The sequence below is a fragment of the Miniopterus schreibersii genome, assembly GCF_964146895.1.
Source record: "Miniopterus schreibersii genome assembly, chromosome: 1".
NCBI classification, from domain to species: Eukaryota; Metazoa; Chordata; class Mammalia; order Chiroptera; family Miniopteridae; genus Miniopterus; species Miniopterus schreibersii.
Genome location: NC_138101.1, coordinates 165053273 through 165078072, shown reverse-complemented (window position 1 = coordinate 165078072; position 24800 = coordinate 165053273). Strand labels below are relative to the sequence as shown.

General features: G+C 41.1%; 1 protein-coding gene and 1 pseudogene across 5 annotated transcripts in view; both read left to right on the top strand.

The window, feature by feature from the left end:
* MAP4K5 (mitogen-activated protein kinase kinase kinase kinase 5) overlaps positions 1 to 9231 on the top strand; it is a 93195-nt gene extending 83964 nt beyond the window's left edge. For 3 of the 4 annotated variants that reach the window (XM_081116249.1, XM_081116250.1, XM_081116252.1), the window contains exons 29-32: positions 572 to 664; positions 3293 to 3363; positions 5923 to 5978; positions 7600 to 9229. In XM_081116249.1, the coding sequence (XP_080972375.1) occupies positions 572 to 664; positions 3293 to 3363; positions 5923 to 5978; positions 7600 to 7687 (308 nt within the window). In that variant the 3' untranslated portion in view covers positions 7688 to 9229. Of the gene's footprint in view, positions 1 to 571; positions 665 to 3292; positions 3364 to 5922; positions 5979 to 7599 lie in introns of all 4 variants that reach the window. The other variant, XM_081116251.1, reaches the window with a different exon arrangement.
* Positions 9232 to 10313: 1082 nt separating this feature from the next.
* On the top strand, positions 10314 to 11908 carry LOC308552057 (small ribosomal subunit protein eS8 pseudogene; annotated as a pseudogene). The gene is made up of 2 exons: positions 10314 to 10371; positions 11272 to 11908. The product of its transcript is annotated as a small ribosomal subunit protein eS8 pseudogene (transcript).
* The last annotated feature ends 12892 nt before the right edge of the window (positions 11909 to 24800 follow it).

Here is a 24800-nt window from a genome sequence, read left to right as displayed (position 1 = left end):
TCATGTTAGGCAGATAAGAAAGCAATACAGAGAAAGATGTCTTCCAGATCAGAGCTAAGATGATTAAATTAAAAACAAATAGGTGAAAGGGAAATAAAATTATGTATAGTCCTCATCTCAGAGTTTACTTATAAAGAAATTATGACCCTCAAGAGTCCTACTTGTTGCCCCTTTGTTACAGTAGTACTCGATACTAAAGTTATGAATGACTATGGATATACTTATATGTTATATAATTTGAAGGGGAAAAACTCAATTCTTATTGCTAAATATATAATCACCCAAGGTAGCCACTTTTAAAGAAACATTGTACTTTTAAAAAAATGAGACTGTAAGTGTTCAGTATATACCATCTAAAAAAGAAAAAAGCAATGGAATTGCCATTTACCAAAGGAGGTGCTCTTATATTATAAAACATATTAATGACAATTTCTCACTGGACTTGCTTGGATCAAGATAAATGGTTGAACTTCATTAAAAATATTGTTCTGTATCCATGTAAAATCTACATATCAAGTTAGATTTAACAGATTTGGAGTTCCAGTCTTGACTTGTTTTTTCTTTTTTTAAGAATTTGTAAAAATTGTAAATCTACAAGGAAGACTAAAATCAAGTAAGAAACTGGCCTCTGAGCTAACTTTTGATTTTCGTATTGAGTCTGTAGGTAAGTCTTTTTTTTTTTTTTTTTTTAAATGCTATTAGAATACTTGGTTTTTCCTTCATTCTCTACCTATGGTTGTCTAGACCAGTACTGTGTCATAGAAATTTCTGTGATATAGAGATGTTCTCTGTGCTCTTAAATGTATAGTAGTCATTAACCACACCTGTTAAGTACTTGAAACATGGCTAGTGCTACATTTTATTTTTAATTTTTAATTTTAATTCATTTAAATTTTAATGTAAGTGGTCACATATGACTACTTGCTATTGTATTGGACAGTGCAGGTGTGTAGAAGATAATAAATCTTATATTGTTTCCTAAATATTTAAAACTTGAAATCATTTTTAAATTTTTGTTTATTGTTCCCTTTACTGCATCAAGTGAATTATACTTCTCCCAATTCTTTCCAAATCATGAAGGTATTTGTGTGATATGATTAATGGTATTAGATATGCTTTGTCATGTAAGATTGTGCTTGATGTGTGTTGATGGTTATTGCTTTTAGGGCTATTTCTGTATAACTAACTACTTTCCCACAGGACTTGGAAACTAATAAGCGATTTTAATTTGCTTCCTTGTCAATGAGTGATTTACTCTGTAATACTCATTGGTTTTATGAACCAATTGAGTATCAATTTCTCATTGATTATATGTCAGTAAGTATTTTCCCCAGGGATGATAGAACTTATGAAAAAAATGCTGTGGCTGGAAACACTGAAAAATTTATGATATGATTCTACGTCAAAAATAGTTGTAACAAAGTTGACAATTTTTATTTTGGCCTTGAAAAATATATATGTTTTATAATTAAAGGTATATATACCTTTAAAAATGTATTTATTATTATTTAGAAAGGTTTCTAAAAAAAAAATTTTTTTTAATGGTTTCTCTCAACTGGAGTTTTGCCCTGTTGCAAAGTATGTTCATCCCTCTGTGTAAATATCTTACATAATTAGGATTTGCTTATTGACTGAAAAATCTAATTTATTGAAGCAGAAAGCCTAAACTTTCTGTGGATGTCAGGACAAAAGGAATTTTGGAACTTGTTTCTTCTTCTTCTTTATGTCCTGGATATTGCATGCCAGCTTCTAAGAGTTATTCTTTTCAATATAGATCCTGACATGGAGATTTTTATAGTTCCTCTTCATTTTAACTAAAACACACTGGTACCTCAACTTTTTCATATGTGCCAAATTTTTTAGGGAACTTTAATTGTTGCACAGAACTGTTCCTCATAAGCTATCTCTCCCTGCCAGTGAACCTTAGAATAATTACAAGGATCCTCCTGGGTAAAAAAAAGTCCCTTTAAATCCTTTTAAAAATAAACCAGTAACTGGGTTTCGTATTCATCACAGTTAATGAAACTTGTGTGATTTGTTATTGTAAACTTGTTTTATTTTTATTGAGCAAAATTATGTTTCCAACACATTCTTGCATTAACTTTTTACAGTCAGGATTCTAATAAAAAATATAGTAAGTTTCAAGCATATGGCTAACTTTCCAACAATCAAATGGGCTCTCTCCCTCATTATTTCTCCCTCTTTTGTTGCACCTAATGACTCCAGCCCCCTGCCAGGAAGGGCCCAGAGGCTCCACTGCCTCCTTCAATTGGTGGACCTGCCCACTCTGTTTCTCAACCACTAAGTAACCCCATATGGGTGCCTCATTGCGCCCAGGCCTATGGGTGGCACCGTGCAGGATAGAGAGATGGACAAGGCACAGCAAGAATAGGTTTCCTTTCAAGACCTTCCCTCTAAGGTCACCCCAGGGGAGCATGGGAGATGGGTGGGGGGCAGGAGGGTGCTGTGGCATGCCACATGGTGGCCATACTGTGAGGTCACAGTTGCTCCTGAATCCAAAGCCATCAGGAACCTTGGCTCAAATCTGTGAACCCACATGTCAGCAGTGGGGCCTGCAAAGCCAGAGTGAAGGCCAAGATGCTCCAGAGGCCTGAGGAGGCTGGGGCTGGGGACCACAGCAGTGAGTGTTGTAACTAAGAGCCCCTCCAAATAAGAATTGGCACGAAGATCATAAATATTCAGAGTATGGTTAAATTTTGGATTGTGAGACAGGTTTATTTTTTTAAAGTAATTTAGTAATAGGGAAAATGTGAACATAAATAAAATATGCTTTCTTAATGGCTACTTCTAATTATATGACAATATTTAAATAATGATTTTTTTAATTCAAAAAGCCAATTATATATTTTCATTATTTTATTCACCTAAGAAAAAAGATAGTATATGAAAGGAAAATTAATATACTGATATCAATTTATGTTTCTTCATAAGTTATATCAATGTCTAATCACTCTGTTGTACAATTGAAACTAATATTGTAGGTCAATGTAATTGAAAAGTTAAAACTTATTTAAATAAAAAGTTAGCCCATGTTTAAATGAATGCCTTTATATATATCATTGCAAACTTGCATGACCCTGACTCAATAAATTACTTGAGTTTAGGCATGGCTTAGCCACAAAAATGTTGGTAACTAGTGGTCTAGACGGTGGAATTTTGTACCAAGCACTTGGATAGTTTTACATTATTGTTTATTAAAAACAGTTAAGGACAATGTATAATAGATTTCTTGTGCTGTAGTTGAGTTTCAGTTCTCCCTTATCTTTTTTAGTATGCCTTCAAGACAGTGTGTTGGCGTTCTGGAAACATGGAATGCAGGGTAAAAGCTTCAAATCAGATGAGGTAAGGTTTTTCAGATTACCTCCAGCGATTCCCACTAAAGATTTTAAATGTTAAAATGTTCATTTTAGCCCCACCGGGTGTGGCTCGGTGATTGAGCATTGACCTGGGATCCAGGAGATCGGGGTTTGATTCTTGGCTGGGGCACATGCCCGGGTTGCGGGCTGCAGCCGATCAATGACTCTCTCATCATTGATACTTCTTTCTCTCTCTCTCCCTCTCCCTTCCTCTCTCTGAAATAAATAAAGATATATTTTTTAAAATGTTCATTTTATACATTTTCTTTCTGAACCCACATTACTATGTTTAGTGCCTTTATTTATTTATTTTTAATTGATTTTAAAGGGAGAGGAAAGGGGAAGGAGAGAGGGAGAGAAACATCAATCAGGTGCCTCCTGCACGCCCCCTACTAAGGACTGAGCCTGCAACCCGGGCATGTGCCCTGACCCGGAATTGAACTGACGACCTTGTGGTACATGGGACCACGCTCAGCAAACTGAGCCACACCTGCTAGGGCTGTGTTTAATGCCTTTAGTACTGTAACCTGGCAGAGCAAAAGTGCCAGTATTATTCCTTCAGATGTTCAGTTTTGTATTGTAAAATTCTCAGTGGCCACATTTCAGTACTTTAATATGGTTACTAAGCTTGCTAAACTTTTCTAAATTCAAAAAACCTTTTCCATAGTCTAGAAGTGTGTAGCTGCTTTTATAATATTTAAAATTTTTAATAGATATGTATTAGATCACAGGACTAAGGAGAATCTAAGAAAATAAACTCATTTAGTAAATACTTATTGAGTACCAACTACATGCAAGACAGAATTACTATAGCACTGTAAGGCATAGGGAAGTATTATTATAAATAATTTCAAACTCTTTTAATATCCTTGTTCCTGGCACTTTACAAATATTAACTATTTAAGGCTTATAATCCAGTGGGGTTAGGTACTATTCAAATTCCCATTTTTACAGGCACAGAGTGGTTAAGTAACTTGCCTAGATTTACATATCCTGGATTTTAAGGGTCTCCAAAAATCACTTTTAGCTGAGATAATCAGGGTCCATTTCATAAAAGAGATGGGGAACATGGGCTCCCACCTTGAGAAATAAATTCTAATAGTTAATACTAATAGAGACATTTCCCATTTGTGTGAGTACCTGTATAATCGTTGTATACTGTGGCCTCACAAATATGTGGATTTATTTTAAAGCTTAAAGTCTTATTTGAATTACCTGTAGTGTTATCCACACTCTCATTGTAATTATTTTTACCTCTTATATGAATGAGGAATTAGAATGCTTCTAAGAGAAAATGACGTAAATTGGCTGTCTTTGAATATGTCAGTTTATCTAGTTACTGACCCATGTTACTGTCACCAGATCCCTGCATTTAATGAAGCCTACAGGCCTATATTTACTGCCTTAAGATTAATTGTCCTTAGATGCTACTTTCATTGTATCACACCTTTAGTTAGATTTCTATAGAAGATACCTATTGTTCACCATATCAGGTACAAATTTTATTTCCTATTTTTAACTCATCTTGCTGACCTTTCTTATTAATAAAGTAATATTCATTTCAGTCCATGATGATTGGAACATTTCTGACCTTAATATCTGAAAATTAGCTCCACCTAGTATAGCACCTAATTTATTTTCTGATTCAAGTTTATTAATTCTACCTTCCTACCTAGACTACAAATTCATTGATAACAGACTATTTTTATACTTATTTTATATCCACACTGTCGTAGTTTGGGTCCCTCCAAAAGCTTACCTTAAGACAAGACTCAAGTACAGGTAGTTTATTTGAGAGTAGATCCTAGAAAACAGGTGGTGGAGTGAAGAATGTAAAATAGAGAGGGGCAAAAAGCCAATAAAGAGCACAATAATGAACTGGTTCTCACTATGGGCAACCAGGGCTTAGTTCTGTACCAACAACTGAGGAATGGTGTAGAATGCTCCTCAGAATTGACTCATTTAAAAGTGGAGGATCTGGTGCATTTGTAAACCAACTGCTGTCCCTCTTAGTTAACGGTTGCCCCTGGGGTGTGAACTCCCCGCATTTCGGTATAGTACCTGTGCTTGGCTGAGTGCCTTCTACAGCTCTGGAGAAGACAGAGCACAGGTACACTCGTGTGAAGCACTGGCACATGGGAGTGTCCACCATAGCACTGCTGGAATTTGCACAGTGACACACAAGAAAGAGCAGGGGATCTGCAGTCCAGCAAACTTGTGTTCAAATCTTGGGTCTACCAGTTATATAACCTTAAGCAAGATACTTAACCTCTCCAAGTCTTCATGTGTTTTTTTCTCTAGTAATATGGGAATTATAATACAAAGAGTTCTAGGGAAAGTGCCTGACCCATAGCAGATTTTTCATAAATGTTGTTTTATCTGTACTAATAGACGGTCAAAAAGTACTACCTGAAATTTATTTCATTTGAGGAATTGAGTCTGTCAGAAATTATCATTGTTTAATCATTGCTCTAAATGATTTTTTTAATTATTATTTAAATACTATGGGGACTAAGGTATTACTAATAGGTATTTTCTCTCATAGGTTACCCAAGAGATTTCAGATGAAACAAGAGTTTTCCGCTTATTAGGATCAGACAGGTAAGTAGTGTTGTTTTAATTACCAAAGGAGTTCACTTGTGTTCTTCATTGTACTGTCAGACAAAACTCTAAAAGGATTTTTCAGAAACTTTATTGAAAGAATAGTATTTTAATTAGTTGATTAAGCAGTCTTTTGTCAATGTGAGGATCTTGATTCTAGAGATAGTACTAAGTCGAGGATTGAGAACCTCTGGTCTTCAAGTTCAGTGTAGTCACAAAATAATTGTTTAAATATTAGATACTTAAGGAAAGGGGGGGGTGGAGTTATGACCCCATAAAAATTTTTAGGAGACTTTTGTAAGGAGAAAAAAGATTTTTTGAAAAATGGTAACTAATAAGTGAAAAGGTAAGCCCACAGAGCATGGCAACTCAGTAATTAGTCACAAAAAAGCAAAGAAAGAAAGAATTTGAGGACAATCTGGTTTTAAAGACTCTAAAATGGGAGGCTCTTCGCTTCTCCAGGAAGGGCTGACAAAAGAATTGTGGATCATCCAGTGATCCTGGCACAACTAGCACTTTAGCAAGACATAGTATAAGAGAATTCTGCTTAATAGAGGGTAGGCATCATAAGCCATTTCCCTTAGTTACTTGTTTCCTTCCCCCACCCCACCTCCAAATTTTCTTCTTCAGCTGTTCCGTTTGTCTTTCTCCATTCTGTCAACTATTTACCCTAAAAAACTTTTTTTTTCCATAGCATTGCCTTGTTCTGATTATCTTACTTGAGCATCTCTTTGATTTTAAGATATATATCTTTTTATTTTCTCTTAATTTGTTAAAGTGATTTTAAAAATTGTATTGTTTAAATATAGATATTTGGTTCTAGACAAAAATCCCTAAGAATGTCAAAATACTAATAATGGTTAACTAGGCAGCTGGGTTATAGATCATTTTATTTTCCCCTCCTACCTTCCTGTAATACATAATATGAAGTACATACTACTTTTTATTGTTTCTGTTACAAAAGCAATAATATGCTAGCTGTAGAAAGCTTATACACTAGAAAAATACAAAGTGTTTATGCAGTTTCCCCTCCAAGACTTTTTTTCTCTTCATGGGTACATTATTTTTTTACCCCTGTTCTCAAACCCCTCAACTACAGTGTAAAGCCTATGGTATAGCACTTTCTTAATTTTTCTTTCTACTGGTCCTTTGAACTTTTTCCCTGCCTTTGTTCTATGAACAAAGGAGTTGGCCCCACTTCATACTTTTTAAAAATTTTGGTTTTTTCCAAGTACCTTGAAGAACAGTTTGAATAGGTATGTCCTAGAAATCCTGTGTCATTCCCTCAGCCTTTCTTCCACCCCCTTCTTAGTGTGTTTCCTAAAGCTGTTGATATCTTTCCCTGGCACATAGTAAGCCTGCTTGTTTTTAGTTGGAGCAAGAGAATGAGACTGTCCTGAAATGTTTTCAGTATTTTATATTTATAAATTCATCAATTCTTACTCAGTTTTGTTTTTAAGTTATAAAATGTAAAGCTGAACTTAACTGTACATCTGTGATCTTTATGTAATCTTATGAGAATGTAAACAAAGGTATTCTTTCCTGGTTTGATGTTAGTATTTAAAGTATGCAATCTCTGTCTTTACTCTTACACAAACCTTTTGTTTTGGTTTAATTGCAGGGTTGTCGTTTTGGAAAGTAGGCCAACAGAAAATCCTACTGCACACAGCAATCTTTACATCTTGGCTGGACATGAAAATAGTTACTAAGCAATAGAAACTGATCTCACATGACAGGAAAATGAATATATTCCATTGGAAGCAAAAATATCTTAAGGAAATTCAGTACAAACTACACTATGATTTGCTTTAACTGTTATGGGTTATATCTCAAATGATCTGTACTTTAAGGTAGAATTCAATATTTTCTGTAGCTGGAAACAGCTGTTTTATCTCTTGCCACTGTGTGGTGGTTATATCAAGTTTGCTTAATAAAAGCTATGAGATAAATAGTCCTATAGTTGCAGGAAGCCCAGTCTTTTTTTAAAAAAATAATGTTTGTAACAAGGGTGCCATGATATTTTTAGGTAATAACTCGTGATTATCTTCAGAGATAAATTTAGTGACATTTTTCTCATTTTATACCATGTTTTATTCCTTCTTAATGAACATGATTTTATAAAGAAATTATCAAATAAGCCTTTCACTTTTACATTGGCCATTCTGTATGTTTTTGTAAAATAGAATATTTAATCCTTATTTATTAATCTCTTGCTGGAGTGGTGTAATGTTATCTAACTTTTAGCAAAGGAGGGTTGCAGAGCAGCTTACATTTTTTTATAATGTATAAAAATTTTGTTTACCTTTTAAGAGTAGTAAGAGGGGTTTAAAAGCATTGTGTTTGGAGGTTCAATACATATATGCAATTTTGTTTAACACAAGTATTTTATAAAACAATATTATCCAGAATTGCCTTAAAGGGAGTTTTGTGTTTGCAACTACAAATAGCTGTAAGGCATCATACAGAAGATATTGATAATGGTTGAACTGTTGTTAGAAGAGGTATGTATGTAGATGTGACTACCATGTGTATGTATTCTTGACAAGCAGTGTAATATACCTGTGATTTTTTTTTACATTAGGGATAATGCATAAGAAATTAATCTTCATATATATTATCATCCCTAATGTGGGGGGGGGAGGGAGTATTTAACTGCCCATGATATGTAATTTACTATACCAGACGGGAAACTGTAAAGCAACTACATGTGTAATCTTGGGTTTTTCACATACGTAGGTATTCATTTTGAGTAGGTTTAAGAAAAAAGTTTTAAGTGAAATTGAATTCCTGATGGGATAGTGTAAGTATTATAAAAACCAATATTGTAAAAATAGGAAATAATCAGGCCATTTTTTAGTTTGCTTCTCTTGTGCTATTTTTAGTATTCAAAACTAAAGTGTCACGTTGATACCTGGTATCTTAATGCGTTCACTGAGGACAGTTGGCATTGACATGATGAAGACGGAATTAGCAACAGCAAAGTATAGATGTATTTCGAGCAGTTACTTAAGAGGGAAATAGTATAACTATCTCGTTTGGCCTTTAGCAATTCTGTAAAATAGGTATTTTCATCTCTTTTTCAGATGGGGAATTAAGAGGTTAGCAAGGTTAATAGACCCGATTCACATGGCAAGTTAGGGGTTGAACCAGACTGTGAGTCTTGTGACTCTGTTCTTTTCACTATGCAATATGCAAACAATAAAATGTTATGCAAATAAAGTATTGTCCTTTAAAAATGCACATATGATATGATTTCAGTAAGTGTGCGGCCATTTATTTTGGGTATGTTAAATGGGGCCTCTGGATGGAAGGACACTAGATAGATGTAATAGATGCCAGGGGACCATACTCAAAATGAAGTATCTCCATACTGGATACAAAGACCAGTGTCTTCTCACTGATCCTGGCAGCCAGATCTTCCCATCCTAATGATATTGGAAGAGTCTTCTCTGTGCAGTCCGGCCAGTGCAAGTGGAAAGGCCTACATAGATCCTGACACCAGAGATGTCCTAGCTAAACTGCCCAGCTAGGTAACTGTACAGCGAACATCACAGTTGACAAACCCCCACCACCCCATGCATCCAGAGCATAGTGGTAGTCTTTTAGTTCTATGCTATTAAAAATTACTAAACAGCCCAGAGGGCGTGGCTCAGTGGTTGAGCATTGACCCATGAACCAGGAGGTCAGGGTTTGATTCCCAGTCAGGGCACATGCCCGGGTTGCAGGTTCGATCCCCAGTGGGGGCGTGCAGGAGGCAGCTGATCAATGATTCTCTCATCATTGATGTTTCTATCTCTGTCTCTCTCTCTCTCCCTCCCTCTCTCTGAAATCAATAAAGACATATTTTTAAAAAATGATTAAAAACCAGGTGTTATAAAACATCTGAGGAAATCCTCTACTATGAAAGAGAGAAGACAATTGGGGAAGGGAAGCACTTAGAGAAACAGACTATGCAGGATGAAAGTGTCAAGAAAAAAATATCTTCAGAAAAATGTTAAAACTATGAATCAAGAGTAGGATACTAAAAAAAGGAGCTTTCCAAAAAAAAAGCTCTAGGAAAGTATGATAGCAAACTTTAATAATTCAAAAGAAAGTTTAGAATGTAAAGTTGAATTTCTCAGAAAATCAAACAAAAAGAAATAGAAATATTGGAGAGAAAAAGAAAGAAAATTATAAGAGCCCAGGAGGCCCAATAGCCATCTCCCAGATATCCAAACAGAGAAAGAACGAGAAGTCACAGTATTACAAGAAATTTTTCCAGTACTAAAGAACTTCAGATTCTAGATTGAAAGAACACTGGATGAAAAAAAAACACCTACACCAAAGCACATTATTATGAAATTTGAGGGGCATGGGTCAAAGAGAAGATCTGCTGTGTTTCCAAAGGAAAAAGGTAGGTCAAATACCAAGGAATGAGACTCAGAGTGGCTTCAGATTTCAGCAGAAGCAGTGCCCTCAATATTCTGAAAGGAAGTTCCAGCCTAAAGTTCTGGATCCAAATAAACTATCAAACCTAAGAGTAAAATGAAAACTTTTAAAAATTAAGTTTATTGGGGTGACATTGGTTTATAGGATCATACAGGTGTCGCATGTATCCTGCAATAGAGGATTGGATAAACATGATTTGGTACATATTACACAATGAAATAATACTCAGCCATAAGAAAAGTCGAAATACTGCCAATTTACGACAACATGGATGGACCTTGAGAATATTATGAAAACATTTTTAGTTACGCAGGGTCTTGAAACCTTTACCTTCCACAGAACCTATCCCGAGTGGGCTCCTTAAGTATCAGCGAACGCCCTGAGGCAGAAAGCTGAAAGAGTGGCTAAATCTGAGCTGAGGCTGAACTACCCACTTCCTCTGTGGCTAAAATCAGAGGTGGGTGGAGGGGATGTTCTTCAAGCCCCAAGGGTTCAACCAGTTCAAAAAATTTTAAGTAAAAACATTTGTTACAGGACAAACAGCATGAACAAAACTTCGTTTCTAAGCAAAAACTTAGATCTAAGGTTGAAATCAAACAGAAAACTGGCCGTTATTAACTCCAGGAAAGCAAAATGTTGTATTAGAAAAAAAAAGTAAACTATGACCCGTGATTGAATGGCATAATGTTAACAGTAAATATTAATCTAATCAAAATTGCAGCATAATTATATTGGGAGAGAACATAGTGTTTTGGAGCTGAGGTAGGCAAGTTTTCTATAAGTCCTCATCTTCCACAGTAGAAAATCAATGGGTGATACCAAAAAATTAAAAATCAAGAAGTAGCCCTTTCTAGCTGAAGCTGAGCTGTGGGCTGGGCATCTCGGGACAACTGGCACAAGCACCGCAAGACCTGGAGCAAGAGAAAGCCCCACCACAAGGAGCGAAAGCATGAGCCGCGGTGCCCTGCTGCCAGCATCAAGGTTGGCACCACCGCGTACACAGCTCACGTGAGGAGGCAACAAGAAGGCTCTGTGCCTTGAGGCTGGACATGGGCAACTTCGGGGGCTCAGAGTGTTGTACGTGCAAAACAAGGATTACTGATGTCTACAATGCATCCGACAGTGACCTGGTCCCCACCACGCCCCAAATAAAGAACTGTACCCTGCTCACTGACACGCCACACAGACAATGGTACGAGTCCCACTAGGCGCTGCCCCTGGGCCGCAAGAAGGGGGCCAGGCTGACTCCTGAGAAGGAAGAGACTTTAAACAAAAACGGTCAAAGAAAATTCAGAAGAAATACGATGAAAAAGCCAGAATCAGCAGCCTTCTCACGGAGCAGTTCCAGCGGGCAAGACTCTGGCGTGCAGCGCTTCAGGCCAGGCCCCGCGGCCACAGAGGGCCACGTGCTGGAGGGTAAGGAGCTGGAGTTCTGTCTGAGGGAAATCAAGGCCCCGAAAGGCAAATCCTATCTGCGGATTTATAAATTCCCTCCTATCTGAGCTCATGTAATAAGGGTGTTTATTGTTAAAAAAAAAACCAAAAACAACTTATTTAGTGACAAGGAAATAGTCAGCTAAAAGAAGGAAAAGTGTTTTTGGGAGGAGAGAAATGGGAGGGCATGGTTTTTTGGTGGCAACTCTTACAGGACTTTGGTTATGTGCATGCCTACCTTTGATTTCTATCATGTAAAAAAATTTTAAGAAAAACATTCGTTACAGGACAAATAGCATGAACAAACATATAAGTCCAGCTTCTTACTATGTACCTTACACATACTAGGCAATAAATATTGATTATAGCTCATGTATGCATAACGTGGAAGGAGACAAAGTAATTGGGGTGGGGGAGGGACTGGATAAGTAAATCCAGAAGGTCTTGTGAGAGAGAGCATTTTCATCAAAGTACTTTTGTTTGGCTAAGCCTCCCATGCAGCCTTCTCTCCCACTGCCCCCCATCACCCCGGAACACTGGCACGGAGAGGCCATGATCATCCCACCCTCAGTGCTTGCCTCATAATGGCTCTCCCATCCTGAAATTCTGATTTTTCACCCAAAATTTAAGTTCTTTACTTCACTCGAAGCACTCAGTTCAAGATACAACTTTTACGTGACAGCACTAAGCCCGAACTGTTTTCTGCTTTTCAGAATTTCTATAGCAAGTCTACATTACACGTTGATGTAACTAACACTCCGTTGCCGCCTAGCAAAACGACTTAGCATTTAGCACTCACCTTAGCTCCCTAGGGCGTCTAGGCCTCCACTTCCTTACCTGTCGACTGAAAATAACGGTCACTTCCCATGGGTGTTAGAGTTAAGTGAGATGTGAATTAAAGTTTCTTGCTCATTCTAAGAGAAAAAAAAAGGCTCCTTTGTCACCAAGTAGTTAATTAAGGGCAAAAGGTACATTTTCATTCTTGAGTTCCTTTCAGTATGTTACATGTTGGCAGACTTATGGGGCTTTTAAAATTTTGCTCTTTTTCAAGTTCCTTACATGTTTTTTCATTAGAGAAATGACTGGCATCTTGTGTCAAAGGTCCAAGAAACTCCCATAACAACCCTAGCAGAAGAGATCATTTTAGGTTTTACTGAGAATTTTAAACTGTTCCCAGTGGACCTTACTTCGGAGAGTAAGAAACATTTATTAAAAATCTATATTGACATCAGGAATGAGTCTAATATTCTCAATCTCACCACTTGTTATTCATTGTCCTGAAGGTCCTAGTCCAATAAAACAAGACACCTAAGAAAAAGAAAAGATAGAAGATTTGGAAAGGAATAAAAATGACATTATTTGCAAGTAAACTATTAGAAATTTTAAGTGAATTTGGGGAAGCAGCTTGGTGCACTGTCAACATAAAAAATTAGCCTTGCCCTTTTGTGGCTTAGTAGAACGTTAGCCCTTGCACTGAAGGATCACGGGTTCGATTCCCAGTCAAGGGCACATACCTGGTTGCAGGTCCATCCCCCGCTCAGTCGGGGCGTGTGCAGGACGCAACCAATCAATGTGCTTCTCTCACATCGATATTTCCCTCCCTCCCTCCCTCCCTCCCTCCCTCCCTCCCTCCCTCCCTCCCTCCCTCCCTCCCATTCTTTCTAAAAAGCAGTGGAAAAAATATCCTCAGGCGAGGATTAACAACAAAAAACTATGCATATAACTGATAACTTTTTTTTAAAGATACCATTTACAATATAGGAAATCATCAAATACCTAAGGAGAAATAAAACGAAATACAAAATCTCTATATTTAAACTACAAGACATCACTGAAAGAAATTAAAGACTTAAATAACAGATTATGTCATTATGTTAACAAACTATGTTAATGAGTTTGAAGATTTGATATAATGATGCCAGTTGATTTAAAGATTCAGTGTGATGCTCGCAGATATTTTATGGAAATTGATAAGCTGATTCTAAAATTATATGAAATGTGCAGGGACAGGAATAGTCAAGGCAGTTTTGAATAAGAAAAACCTGGGAGTCTTACGCTACCAGATTTCAAGGGTTATGATAAAGCTGCCACAGCAATTAAGACAGTGTGACACTGACATAGACAAACACACTAAGAGTCCTGAAACAGGCCCACACGTCGTCACCTTATGTATGACAGATACAGTGCAGTGGAGTGAAGGAAAAGAGTCTTCAATAAATTTTATTGAAAATAATGAAAAATGAATCTTTACTACCTCACATATTAAATGTAAATACCCACCCAGCCGGGCGTGGCTCAGCAGTTGAGCATCGACCTAGGATCCAGGAGATCGGGGTTCGATTCCCGGTCAGGGCACATGCCCGGGTTGGGGGCTAGGCAGCCAATCAATGACTCTTATCATTGATGTTTCTATATCTCTTTCTCCCCTTCCTTTCCTCTCTCTGAAATCAATAAAGATATATATATATAAAAATTAAATAAATATAAATACCCAATAGATTGTAAATCTAAAATATATAAAACTATAAAGCTTTTAAAAAGAAAGTTATCGCCAGCCGTCCTGGCTCAGCAGTTGAGCATCAACTTACCCAAGAGAGAGCAGTTCCATTCCGGGGCAGGGCACATGCAGAAGACAGCCAGTCACGGACTCCTCATTGATGTTTCTCTCCCTCTCCCTCCCTTCCTCTCTGAAATCAATAAAGACGTATTTAAAAGGAAAGAAAAGTATCTTCATGAACTTGGGGTAAGCAAAGATTTCCTAAATAGAAAAGCCTTTGACTATAAAGAGGTTGGTAAGATGGACTTAACTGAAATGAACATGCTCGTTCATTTAAGGACACCTTTATGAGAATGAGAAGATCAGGCGCAGAGCGGAAAAGAAGCTTGCACTGCATGTATCTACAAAAGACCTCCCCAGAAGATTAAAAGAATTTAAGAAAAAGGCAAACAGCCCAATAGAAAAATGGCCAAAAGATTTTGAACAGGCACTCCACGGAAGGTAACATCCAAGTAGTCAGACATTCTTTCATCTTCCTTGGTTATCAGAGATGCCAGTTCAGCAGTGCAGTACTTCCATACACCACCAAGGTGGCTAACGTGAAAGCACACCCCGCTGAAGCTGTGAAGCAGCCAGTGCTTGCACGTTGCTAGTGGCAATATAGAATAATGTGACACTCTGAAAGAGTGCGGGGGGTCCTCACCTGAGGATATGATTTACTGATTTTTAGAGAGGGGCAGGGGGAGAGAGAGAGAGAGGGAGAGAGAGAAACATCAATGGCCCCCTGTACGTGCCCCAACCTACCCGCCACCTCGGTGTGCGCCTTGGCCGGAAATTGAACCCGCAGCCTTTTGGTGTACAGGACGACGCTCCAACCACCTGGGCCACCCAGGCAGGGGTGGTTCATGTCACACTGAAAGCTAAGTCTTGTCTTCCCAACTTGAAACAATGCAGTGTGTGTATGTGTGTGCGTGTGTGTGTGCGTGTGTTAGATTTACACATATGCACTCTCCTTTAATCAAACTATTTATACTTGATATTAAGAGAGTAGTGGTGGAGCCAAACTACAGAAAACCTGAAGAAATATTCTTTAGTTGTTGGCCTTTCCATATATAACTCTCCAAAATGCAAATAACTTAATATAATACCACACTTAGTAGTTTGTATTAAGAGTTGCCACACTCACTGCTAATTACTTATATTTCTGTTTTCCTGTCTGGAATTGATACCTGGGGAAAGGACTGTGCTCACTTAACTTGATATCTACAGTCTGTTACAGGAAGTCATTCCTCAATAAATAATTAATTTCCATTACTTTCATGAACATTTAGTACAAGCAGGGACAAAGAATCTTTTCCTGTGAATTCACATCTGACTGCAGGGTTTTTGCCTGAGAGGCCAATGTCCCAGTAGGTATTGTATAAAACACCTATTCCTATGATTCCTGAGCAGTCGCCTTTGGACTGAGTCAGGGCCATGAATACCAGAGAACGGCTAATGCACTGAAGGCCTCTCCTGGTGCAGAACTGGCATTTTTATTCAGCAAATTTTAATTAGGTCCCTACTATGCACCAGACAGTATTTTGTAGACTGTTCCTGTCACACAGGCAAAATGAAGCTGTGGCACAGATGGTAGATCAAAGATACGAGTGAAGCAGATTATAAAACTAAAGAATGGAACATAGAAAGGAAATAACTTCAGTTAGCAGTGGGAATCTAGGTCTATCCCGTCCACAGCAGGAGAGAATTTCAGGATACTTAGTCCACAAAGTCTTATCTGCCATTGATTTTATAACGCTTTTAAGGAGTCCCGTCTTTGAGCCGCCATGCACATTACGTTATGTGTGTTTTCCTACTATTAAAAACAATGACGGCACCAAGTGCTGGCCTGATGTGGAACCCTCAGACAGCGCTGCTCAGCATGCAACATGGGGAGCCATTTCGGAAAACCACACCGCGGGCAGAAACTTAGAAAGTTCAACATTCATTCACTATCCAGCCAAGCCATTTCAATTCTAGGTATTTCCCCAAGAAAAGCAGGCACGTAGGTCCACAGAAAAACTTGTTCACGACCAGGGACAGAGGTGGGGGAAAAGGCAACGTGAGGGATAATTGTGGTGACAGAAGTTTCAGAGCTTGACTTTCTCAGTGTGAATAGCAAATTGTGCTATTGTACAATAGATGTGCAAGATCTTACTGAGGGAAAGTGGTAAAGACTTTGAGATCTCTGTGTGCTGTTTCTTACAACTGACTGTGAATCTACAATTACCTCAAAATAAAAAACAACACTAAAACAAAACAAAAAACCCAGACCAACACAGGAAGTAATTTTCCTGGTTTCACCCAGCCAAAAAGGGTAGGATCCAGATTGGAACGCAATCCTGCCCTGCCCTGCACCACATGCTGTCTCCTTAGGGACTGTCCCATGAGACGGGGCGTGACGTGGTGGGAAGAGGCTGCCCTGGCCACGGGAGGCACTGGCTTCCTGAATAGCCCCCCGCAGTGTTGCTCAGGGCTCTGAGTGGCTGAGAAGATGATTTTCCTTGATTGGTAGGCCTTAAGTGAACCTGTAAACTTACATGTTCCCAGGAAAGTATACAATACGATAAATGAAATTTCCATCCGAACAGAAAAATGAATACACTGAGACGATTACTATCATGACAATAACAATGAAAGCCGACGTGGATCTATCCTCACAACTTTAGGAGCTAATTAGCTTCTAAGTCGCAGATGACACAAATGCAGCGTGAGGGGGCTGAGCGACCGGCTCTAGGTCTCGCAGGTGGTCCACAGCGGGGCTGGGCCTGATCCCGGGTGGTCTAGCTCTAGAATTCATGCTCTTACCGGGAAAATCAGGTCAGATGATACTGTAGAAAAATAAAGAGGTTGATGTTTAAGGTGAAGGATTTCTTGTTCTGGGGGAATGTTTAAATGAATATTTTTTTATTTATAAGAATCTACACGTGGATTTACTTTAGATGCCTCAGTAATATCTCACTACTAATATCTGACGATGAGCCATTCCCATGAAAGCTATTTACAGTGATAGGATTTCTGCATAGGGGTGTAACTATAATCTTCATTCAATCTTCGGCATGCATGCAGCTTAAAGGTGACCTTACGAAACTACTTAGATCTTTTGGTTCAATAGACGCCTAAAAATTCAGTGGTTGAGCTGGGGAATGTATCTAAGGTGCCAGGGGTTTCTGTTTGTACAAAGAGTTACTTAGATACCAATGAATGAACATCACAAAATTTCTACAAGAGAAGAGTTGAGAGGACTTAAGAGTATGAACTCCAAGAAATGGATGCGTTTCCAAAACAATCTGTACGAAAAGAAATCTCATTATAGTGAAGAATATTTTTAGATGCAAAAAATGTTATACTTCTTGTCCTCTCCTTCCTTCCTCCCTCACCTTGTCATAAACACAGATATTTCTATTTTGATACTAGGTTTTCTTAAGCTGGTCTATACTTCTTTAACCACATAATTAGAGTTGTCTAATCTGAAGCCACAGTGTGGTACAGCAAATAGAAAGAATACAAGTCAGAGTTGAGAACCTGGTCTTACGCCCGTTTATTGCCTAAAACAAATTTTCTTTTACTCTGAACAGTCATTTAAATTTTCTGTATCTGTTTCCTCAAATGCCAAATGTGCCCTCTCTCTTTCACAAACCCTTGTGAAGTATTTTAAAAAGCAAAAAGTATCATTTAAACACCAGCCCTCCAAGTTCTCCCATCTAGTTTCCTCCTGGAGGAAACCCACTGGGCAGGAGGCAGGAGAACTGGCTCTGTGCATTGATACACAGTGTGTTCGATCTTGGGGACCTTGGGGATCTTTGTCTCCAGTGCCCAGCGTGGTGTCTGATACGTGTCAGCACCCAGTACATGTCTGCTCTCCAAACAGCTCCCTGCGTCCCAGCTTTAAGCTGTAGTTCAGAAAGTTATTAATGTTCTTTCCTATTTACTGTCTCATAAGTTTACATATTCAAAAAGCATAAAAGCACAGAATGTACTTAGATTGCCTTATGAGTAAGTATAGTTAACAATAAACTGTCCAAAGTGGCAAAGAGATGTCCACCTTGAGGTTCCGAGACTTATTTCCAAAAGGATTGTCATACACATTGACTCACCACCCTCTGGTGATTAACCCTCCAGGGTGTTAGTGTTAATACTGCTGAGCAACCACGGCATTGGTGAAAGTACTGGTGAAAGTATTGGGTGGTGGTTTTAAAATCTGAAAATGCAAAGAATGTTGGGGTGGTTAAAGGAAGGCTGAGAAAGGAAAGTTTTTAGGGGAAGAGATGCTTGAAAAGGATGGCTGGCCATATATAAAATGCAATTCTCCACTTTAAGGGGAAAATACACACAAAATAACTAAGGCTATGTTAATTAGGGATGAAAACATTTTATGTTGGTTTGGCCCACATATAAACTCAAGGGTGACAGGCTCTTATTTTATTTAAATTTATGTAAATAGACTCACCAGGCTTTACTATCTCCCGATAAGGGGGAAAGTTATTTACACACCTGCTTTCGTAACATTTAGAGGTGACTGGTCGGGAAGAACTTGGCTGACAGCTGGCTCCTCTTTAGGTTGTTGTGTATCAGGATTGTCAGCTCTCTTGAGCATCTGAAGACACAGGACCTTTCTCAGGACCTTCCTCAGGGTGTTCGTTGTTGTCAGAACTCCACTCGCCACTGGCAGAGCCTGGGCTTGGACGGAGGTGGAGCTGGGTGCGAAACCTGCTTTCAGCCCTGGAGAGCTGGGTGGCCTTGTCTACATTAACCAACCTCTCAGAGTCTTAGCTTCTTCTTTTATAAAACTGAGCACTTAATAATAATCCCAACCAGTTAATAAATCCAACCATGTGGGATTGTTATAAAGATTAGAGATAATGTGGCTATTGAGCCTGAAACATAAGTGCCCCTAAATGGAGTTATTAACTATTTTCTGTATGTGCCCTGGAAACTATTTCCTTTCCAAATCCACTTAAAGCAGGGAAAGTAAATTCAAGTATTTCCTAAAGCAGTTTTATAGTGTCATTTTAAAATCACAGTGACGCAACTCTCTTTTCCTTACAGGAAACATAATTGGGGGGGAGCTTCAAGCCTTGCCCCTGAGTTCAGCGCTCCTGAGGAGCAAGCCTCGTGGAGAACTGTTCCCGGAGAGTCAGGCTGCACACAGATGAAGGCACTGAGCCTGTGGGGAGGGAGCGTAAGGCCAAGGCTCATCCTCCCGGCAGCTTAAAAAGGAGGGCACTGCCTTGTGCATTATAAGTATTTTAGGCCAACTCCCAATGTCCTAACCTTAACTCAAACAGCCTGACAACCAGCCCTGTGTCTGGTAGGATTAGCAAAATGGGTGGGAGCAAAGGTTCTGGAGTCAGACTGCCGGCATCCCAGGCCCCGCTTCACCACCCACCAGCGCTGTGTCCTTGCTCACCCATTCGAACCCTCCCTCACCCACTCCAACCCTCCCTCACGCACTCCAACCCTGCCTCACCCACTCCAACCCTGCCCCACCCACTCTAACCCTCCCTCTCCCACTCCAACCCTCCCTCACCCACTCTAACCCTCCCTCACCCACTCCAGCCCTCCCTCACCCACTCCAGCCCTCCCTCACCCACTCCAACCCTGCCCCACCCACTCTAACCCTCCCTCTCCCACTCCAACCCTCCCTCACCCACTCCAACCCTCCCTCACCCACTCCAACCCTCCCTCACCCACTCTAACCCTCCCTCTCCCACTCCAACCCTCCCTCACCCACTCTAACCCTCCCTCACCCACTCTAACCCTCCCTCACCCAGTCTAAGGCTCCCTCTCCCACTCCAACCCTCCCTCACCCACTCCAACCCTCCCTCACCCACTCTAACCCTCCCTCACCCACTCTAACCCTCCCTCACCCACTCTAACCCTCCCTCACCCACTCCAACCCTCCCTCACCCACTCTAACCCTCCCTCACCCACTCCAACCCTCCCTCACCCACTCCAACCCTCCCTCACCCACTCTAACCCTCCCTCACCCACTCCAACCCTCCCTCACCCACTCTAACCCTCCCTCACCCACTCCAACCCTCCCTCTCCCACTCTAACCCTCCCTCTCCCACTCCAACCCTCCCTCACCCACTCTAACCCTCCCTCACCCACTCCAACCCTCCCTCTCCCACTCTAACCCTCCGTCACCCACTCTAACCCTCCCTCACCCACTCCAGCCCTCCCTCACCCACTCCAACCCTCCCTCACCCACTCTAACCCTCCGTCACCCACTCTAACCCTCCCTCACCCACTCCAGCCCTCCCTCTCCCACTCTAACCCTCCCTCACCCACTCCAGCCCTCCCTCTCCCACTCTAACCCTCCCTCACCCACTCCAGCCCTCCCTCACCCACTCCCCCCTCACCCACTCTAACCCTCCCTCACCCACTCTAGCCCTCCCTCACCCACTCTAACCCTCCCTCTCCCACTCTAGCCCTCCCTCACCCACTCCAGCCCTCCCTCACCCACTCTAACCCTCCCTCTCCCACTCTAACCCTCCCTCTCCCACTCCAGCCCTCCCTCACCCACTCCAACCCTCCCTCACCAACTCTAACCCTCCCTCACCCACTCCAGCCCTCCCTCTCCCACTCTAACCCTCCCTCACCCACTCCAGCCCTCCCTCACCCACTCTAACCCTCCCTCACCCACTCCAACCCTCCCTCTCCCACTCTAACCCTCCCTCACCAACTCTAACCCTCCCTCACCCACTCTAACCCTCCCTCTCCCACTCTAACCCTCCCTCACCCACTCCCCCCTCACCCACTCTAACCCTCCCTCACCCACTCTAGCCCTCCCTCACCCACTCCAGCCCTCCCTCACCCACTCTAACCCTCCCTCACCCACTCCAACCCTCCCTCACCCACTCTAGCCCTCCCTCACCCACTCTAACCCTCCCTCACCCACTCTAGCCCTCCCTCACCCACTCTAGCCCTCCCTCACCCACTCTAACCCTCCCTCACCCACTCTAGCCCTCCCTCACCCACTCCAGCCCTCCCTCACCCACTCTAACCCTCCCTCACCCACTCCAACCCTCCCTCTCCCACTCCAACCCTCCCTCACCCACTCTAACCCTCCCTCACCCACTCTAACCCTCCCTCTCCCACTCTAACCCTCCCTCACCCACTCTAACCCTCCCTCACCCACTCTAACCCTCCCTCACCCACTCCAACCCTCCCTCTCCCACTCTAACCCTCCCTCTCCCACTCTAACCCTCCCTCACCCACTCTAACCCTCCCTCACCCACTCCAACCCTCCCTCTCCCACTCTAACCCTCCCTCTCCCACTCTAACCCTCCCTCACCAACTCTAACCCTCCCTCACCCACTCTAGCCCTCCCTCTCCCACTCTAACCCTCCCTCACCCACTCCAACCCTCCCTCACCCACTCTAACCCTCCCTCACCCACTCCAACCCTCCCTCTCCCACTCTAACCCTCCCTCTCCCACTCTAGCCCTCCCTCACCCACTCTAACCCTCCCTCACCCACTCCAACCCTCCCTCTCCCACTCCAACCCTCCCTCACCCACTCTAACCCTCCCTCACCAACTCTAACCCTCCCTCACCCACTCTAGCCCTCCCTCTCCCACTCTAACCCTCCCTCTCCCACTCTAACCCTCCCTCTCCCACTCTAACCCTCCCTCACCCACTCCAGCCCTCCCTCACCCACTCTAACCCTCCCTCACCCACTCTAGCCCTCCCTCTCCCACTCTAACCCTCCCTCTCCCACTCTAGCCCTCCCTCACCCACTCTAACCCTCCCTCACCCACTCCAACCCTCCCTCTCCCACTCTAACCCTCCCTCTCCCACTCCAACCCTCCCTCACCCACTCTAACCCTCCCTCACCAACTCTAACCCTCCCTCACCCACTCCAACCCTCCCTCTCCCACTCTAACCCTCCCTCTCCCACTCTAACCCTCCCTCTCCCACTCTAACCCTCCCTCACCAACTCTAACCCTCCCTCACCCACTCCAGCCCTCCCTCTCCCACTCTAACCCTCCCTCACCCACTCTAACCCTCCCTCACCCACTCTAGCCCTCCCTCACCAACTCTAACCCTCCCTCACCCACTCCAGCCCTCCCTCACCCACTCTAACCCTCCCTCACCCACTCTAACCCTCCCTCACCCACTCCAGCCCTCCCTCTCCCACTCTAACCCTCCCTCACCCACTCTAACCCTCCCTCACCCACTCTAGCCCTCCCTCTCCCACTCTAACCCTCCCTCTCCCACTCTAACCCTCCCTCACCCATCCTAACGCTCTCCTCATCTGAAACCTCAGGGTAACACTGACGCCCCTCTCCTAGGGTTGTGGTGAGGCTCCTGTATAAAATATCCTTTGCATAATGCCTGCCACGAAGTAAGCACTAATTAAATAGTCACTGTGGTGGTTGTGCAGGCAATAGTAATTATCTTGCACAAGATCAAACACCAGTAAAAACGCAGAAATCCTGTCTTCTGATTCCAAATCCCAGGCTCTTTCTCCCACCATGTGTTAGTCTACTGAATGCCTATTGCTTTCTTAAATGATTAAAATACCATAGTACTGTTTGTGTTATCCAGGGACACTGAAGTATTCTCTGATTATGGAGAGCTGCAAATAAAAAAATTTTTTTAAAAGATCACTGTAAGTGGAAAATAATAATGTTTCACGGTTCTTTTGCACTTGCTTGAGAAAAACAGCCCACAATCTTCAGCTTCCCGAGAACTATACTGCACAGGAGTGATAATTCTTTGATATCAAAACCAAGTTCAGTCCTGCCGACTAAAAAGACGGCTGTGATTTGACAGTACAGAGGCCATAGTATCCTCTCTTTTGGGCACTAAATGGTGACATCAACTGTCTGTCTCCCTTTCAAAGTTGTTCTCTTATATTTTAATCCAACTTCCTCCAAACAAAACAACTGGTGCAGCTGCAAGACACGCTAGCTTTCTGGTTCACTGCCTACTTGGCGTAAATAACTGGTGTGCACTTCTCCCTCCTTTAACTACCACTGGGCTTGGCATAGCCCCAGGATCCTTGGGTACTGAACCATAAAGTTAATTTTCCAGACTCACATTGGCCTGGTGTGAACTTCAGACAAGGTAGCTCTGGAGAAGTTCATGTTGACTTTCCCATTTCATCTTAAAATAATTTTTCAATTGTCAAAAAGAAACATTCACCAACATATACCATATTCTGGGTCATGAAGCAAACTTCAACACATTTCAAGGAATTTATATCATACAAAGGGATTTCTCTGTGAACAATGGAATTAAACTAGAAATCAGTAACAGAAAAATGTCTGGAAAATCCCCAAGTAGTTGGAAATTAAACACACTTCAAAATAACCCACAGGTCAAATAGGAAGTCTCAAGGGAAATTAGAAAATATTTTGGCCCTGGCTGGGTAGCTCAGCTGGTTAGAATGTTGTCCTGATACACCAAGGTTGAGGGTTTTACCCCTGGTCAGGGCACTTACAAGAAGCAACCAATGAATGCATAAATAAGTGGAACAACAAATTGATGTCTCTCACACACAAATCAATAAATAAAAATAAAAATAACTATTTTAAGCTGAATGAAAATGAAAATACGACGCATCAAGATTTTTGGGCCTAGCCAAGTGTAGCTCAGCAGTTGAGCATCGACCAAAGATCCAGGAGATCACGGTTCAGTTCCCGGTCGGGGCACATGCCCGGGTTGTGGGCTCGATCTCCAGTGGGAGGCCTGCGGGAGGCAGCTGATCAGTGACTCTCATCATTGATATTTCTCTCTCTCCCTCTCCCTTTTTCTCTCTGAAATCAATAAAGATATATTAAAAAAAAAAAAAAAAAAAAGATTTTTGGAATACATTTAAAGTGGTGCTTAGAGGAAATTTTGTGGCATTCAAGGCTTATATTAGAAAAGAAGAAAGATCTAAAATGAATGGCATAAGCTTCCATCTAAAAAAAACTAGAAAAAGCAGGCAAAGACAAAGCAAGCAGAAGGAAGAAAATAATAAAGAGATGAAATCAACAAAATTGAAAAACAGATGAAATCAATTAAATCAAAAGCTGTTTCTTTGAAAGATCAATAAAATTGATAAGCTTAGTCAAACTGATCAGGGAAAAAATTTCTAATATCAAGAATGACACAGGAAATACTATATATCCTATAGGACATAAAAAGGATAATGTAATATTACATATGAATAACATTAAAAATATGATAATGTATAATTTTTATATATGAACAACTTTGTGCTCATAAATTCAAATATCTAGATAAAATAGGCAAATTCCTTAAAAGACACAAACTACCAAAGCTCATTCGAGAAGAACCAAATATACTGAATAGTCCTATATTTTATTAAAGAAATAGAATTTGTAATTTAAAATATTTCAACAATGAAAACTCCAAGCCCAGGTTGCTTTACTGGCAAATTCTACCAGATACTTAAGGAATAAATAAT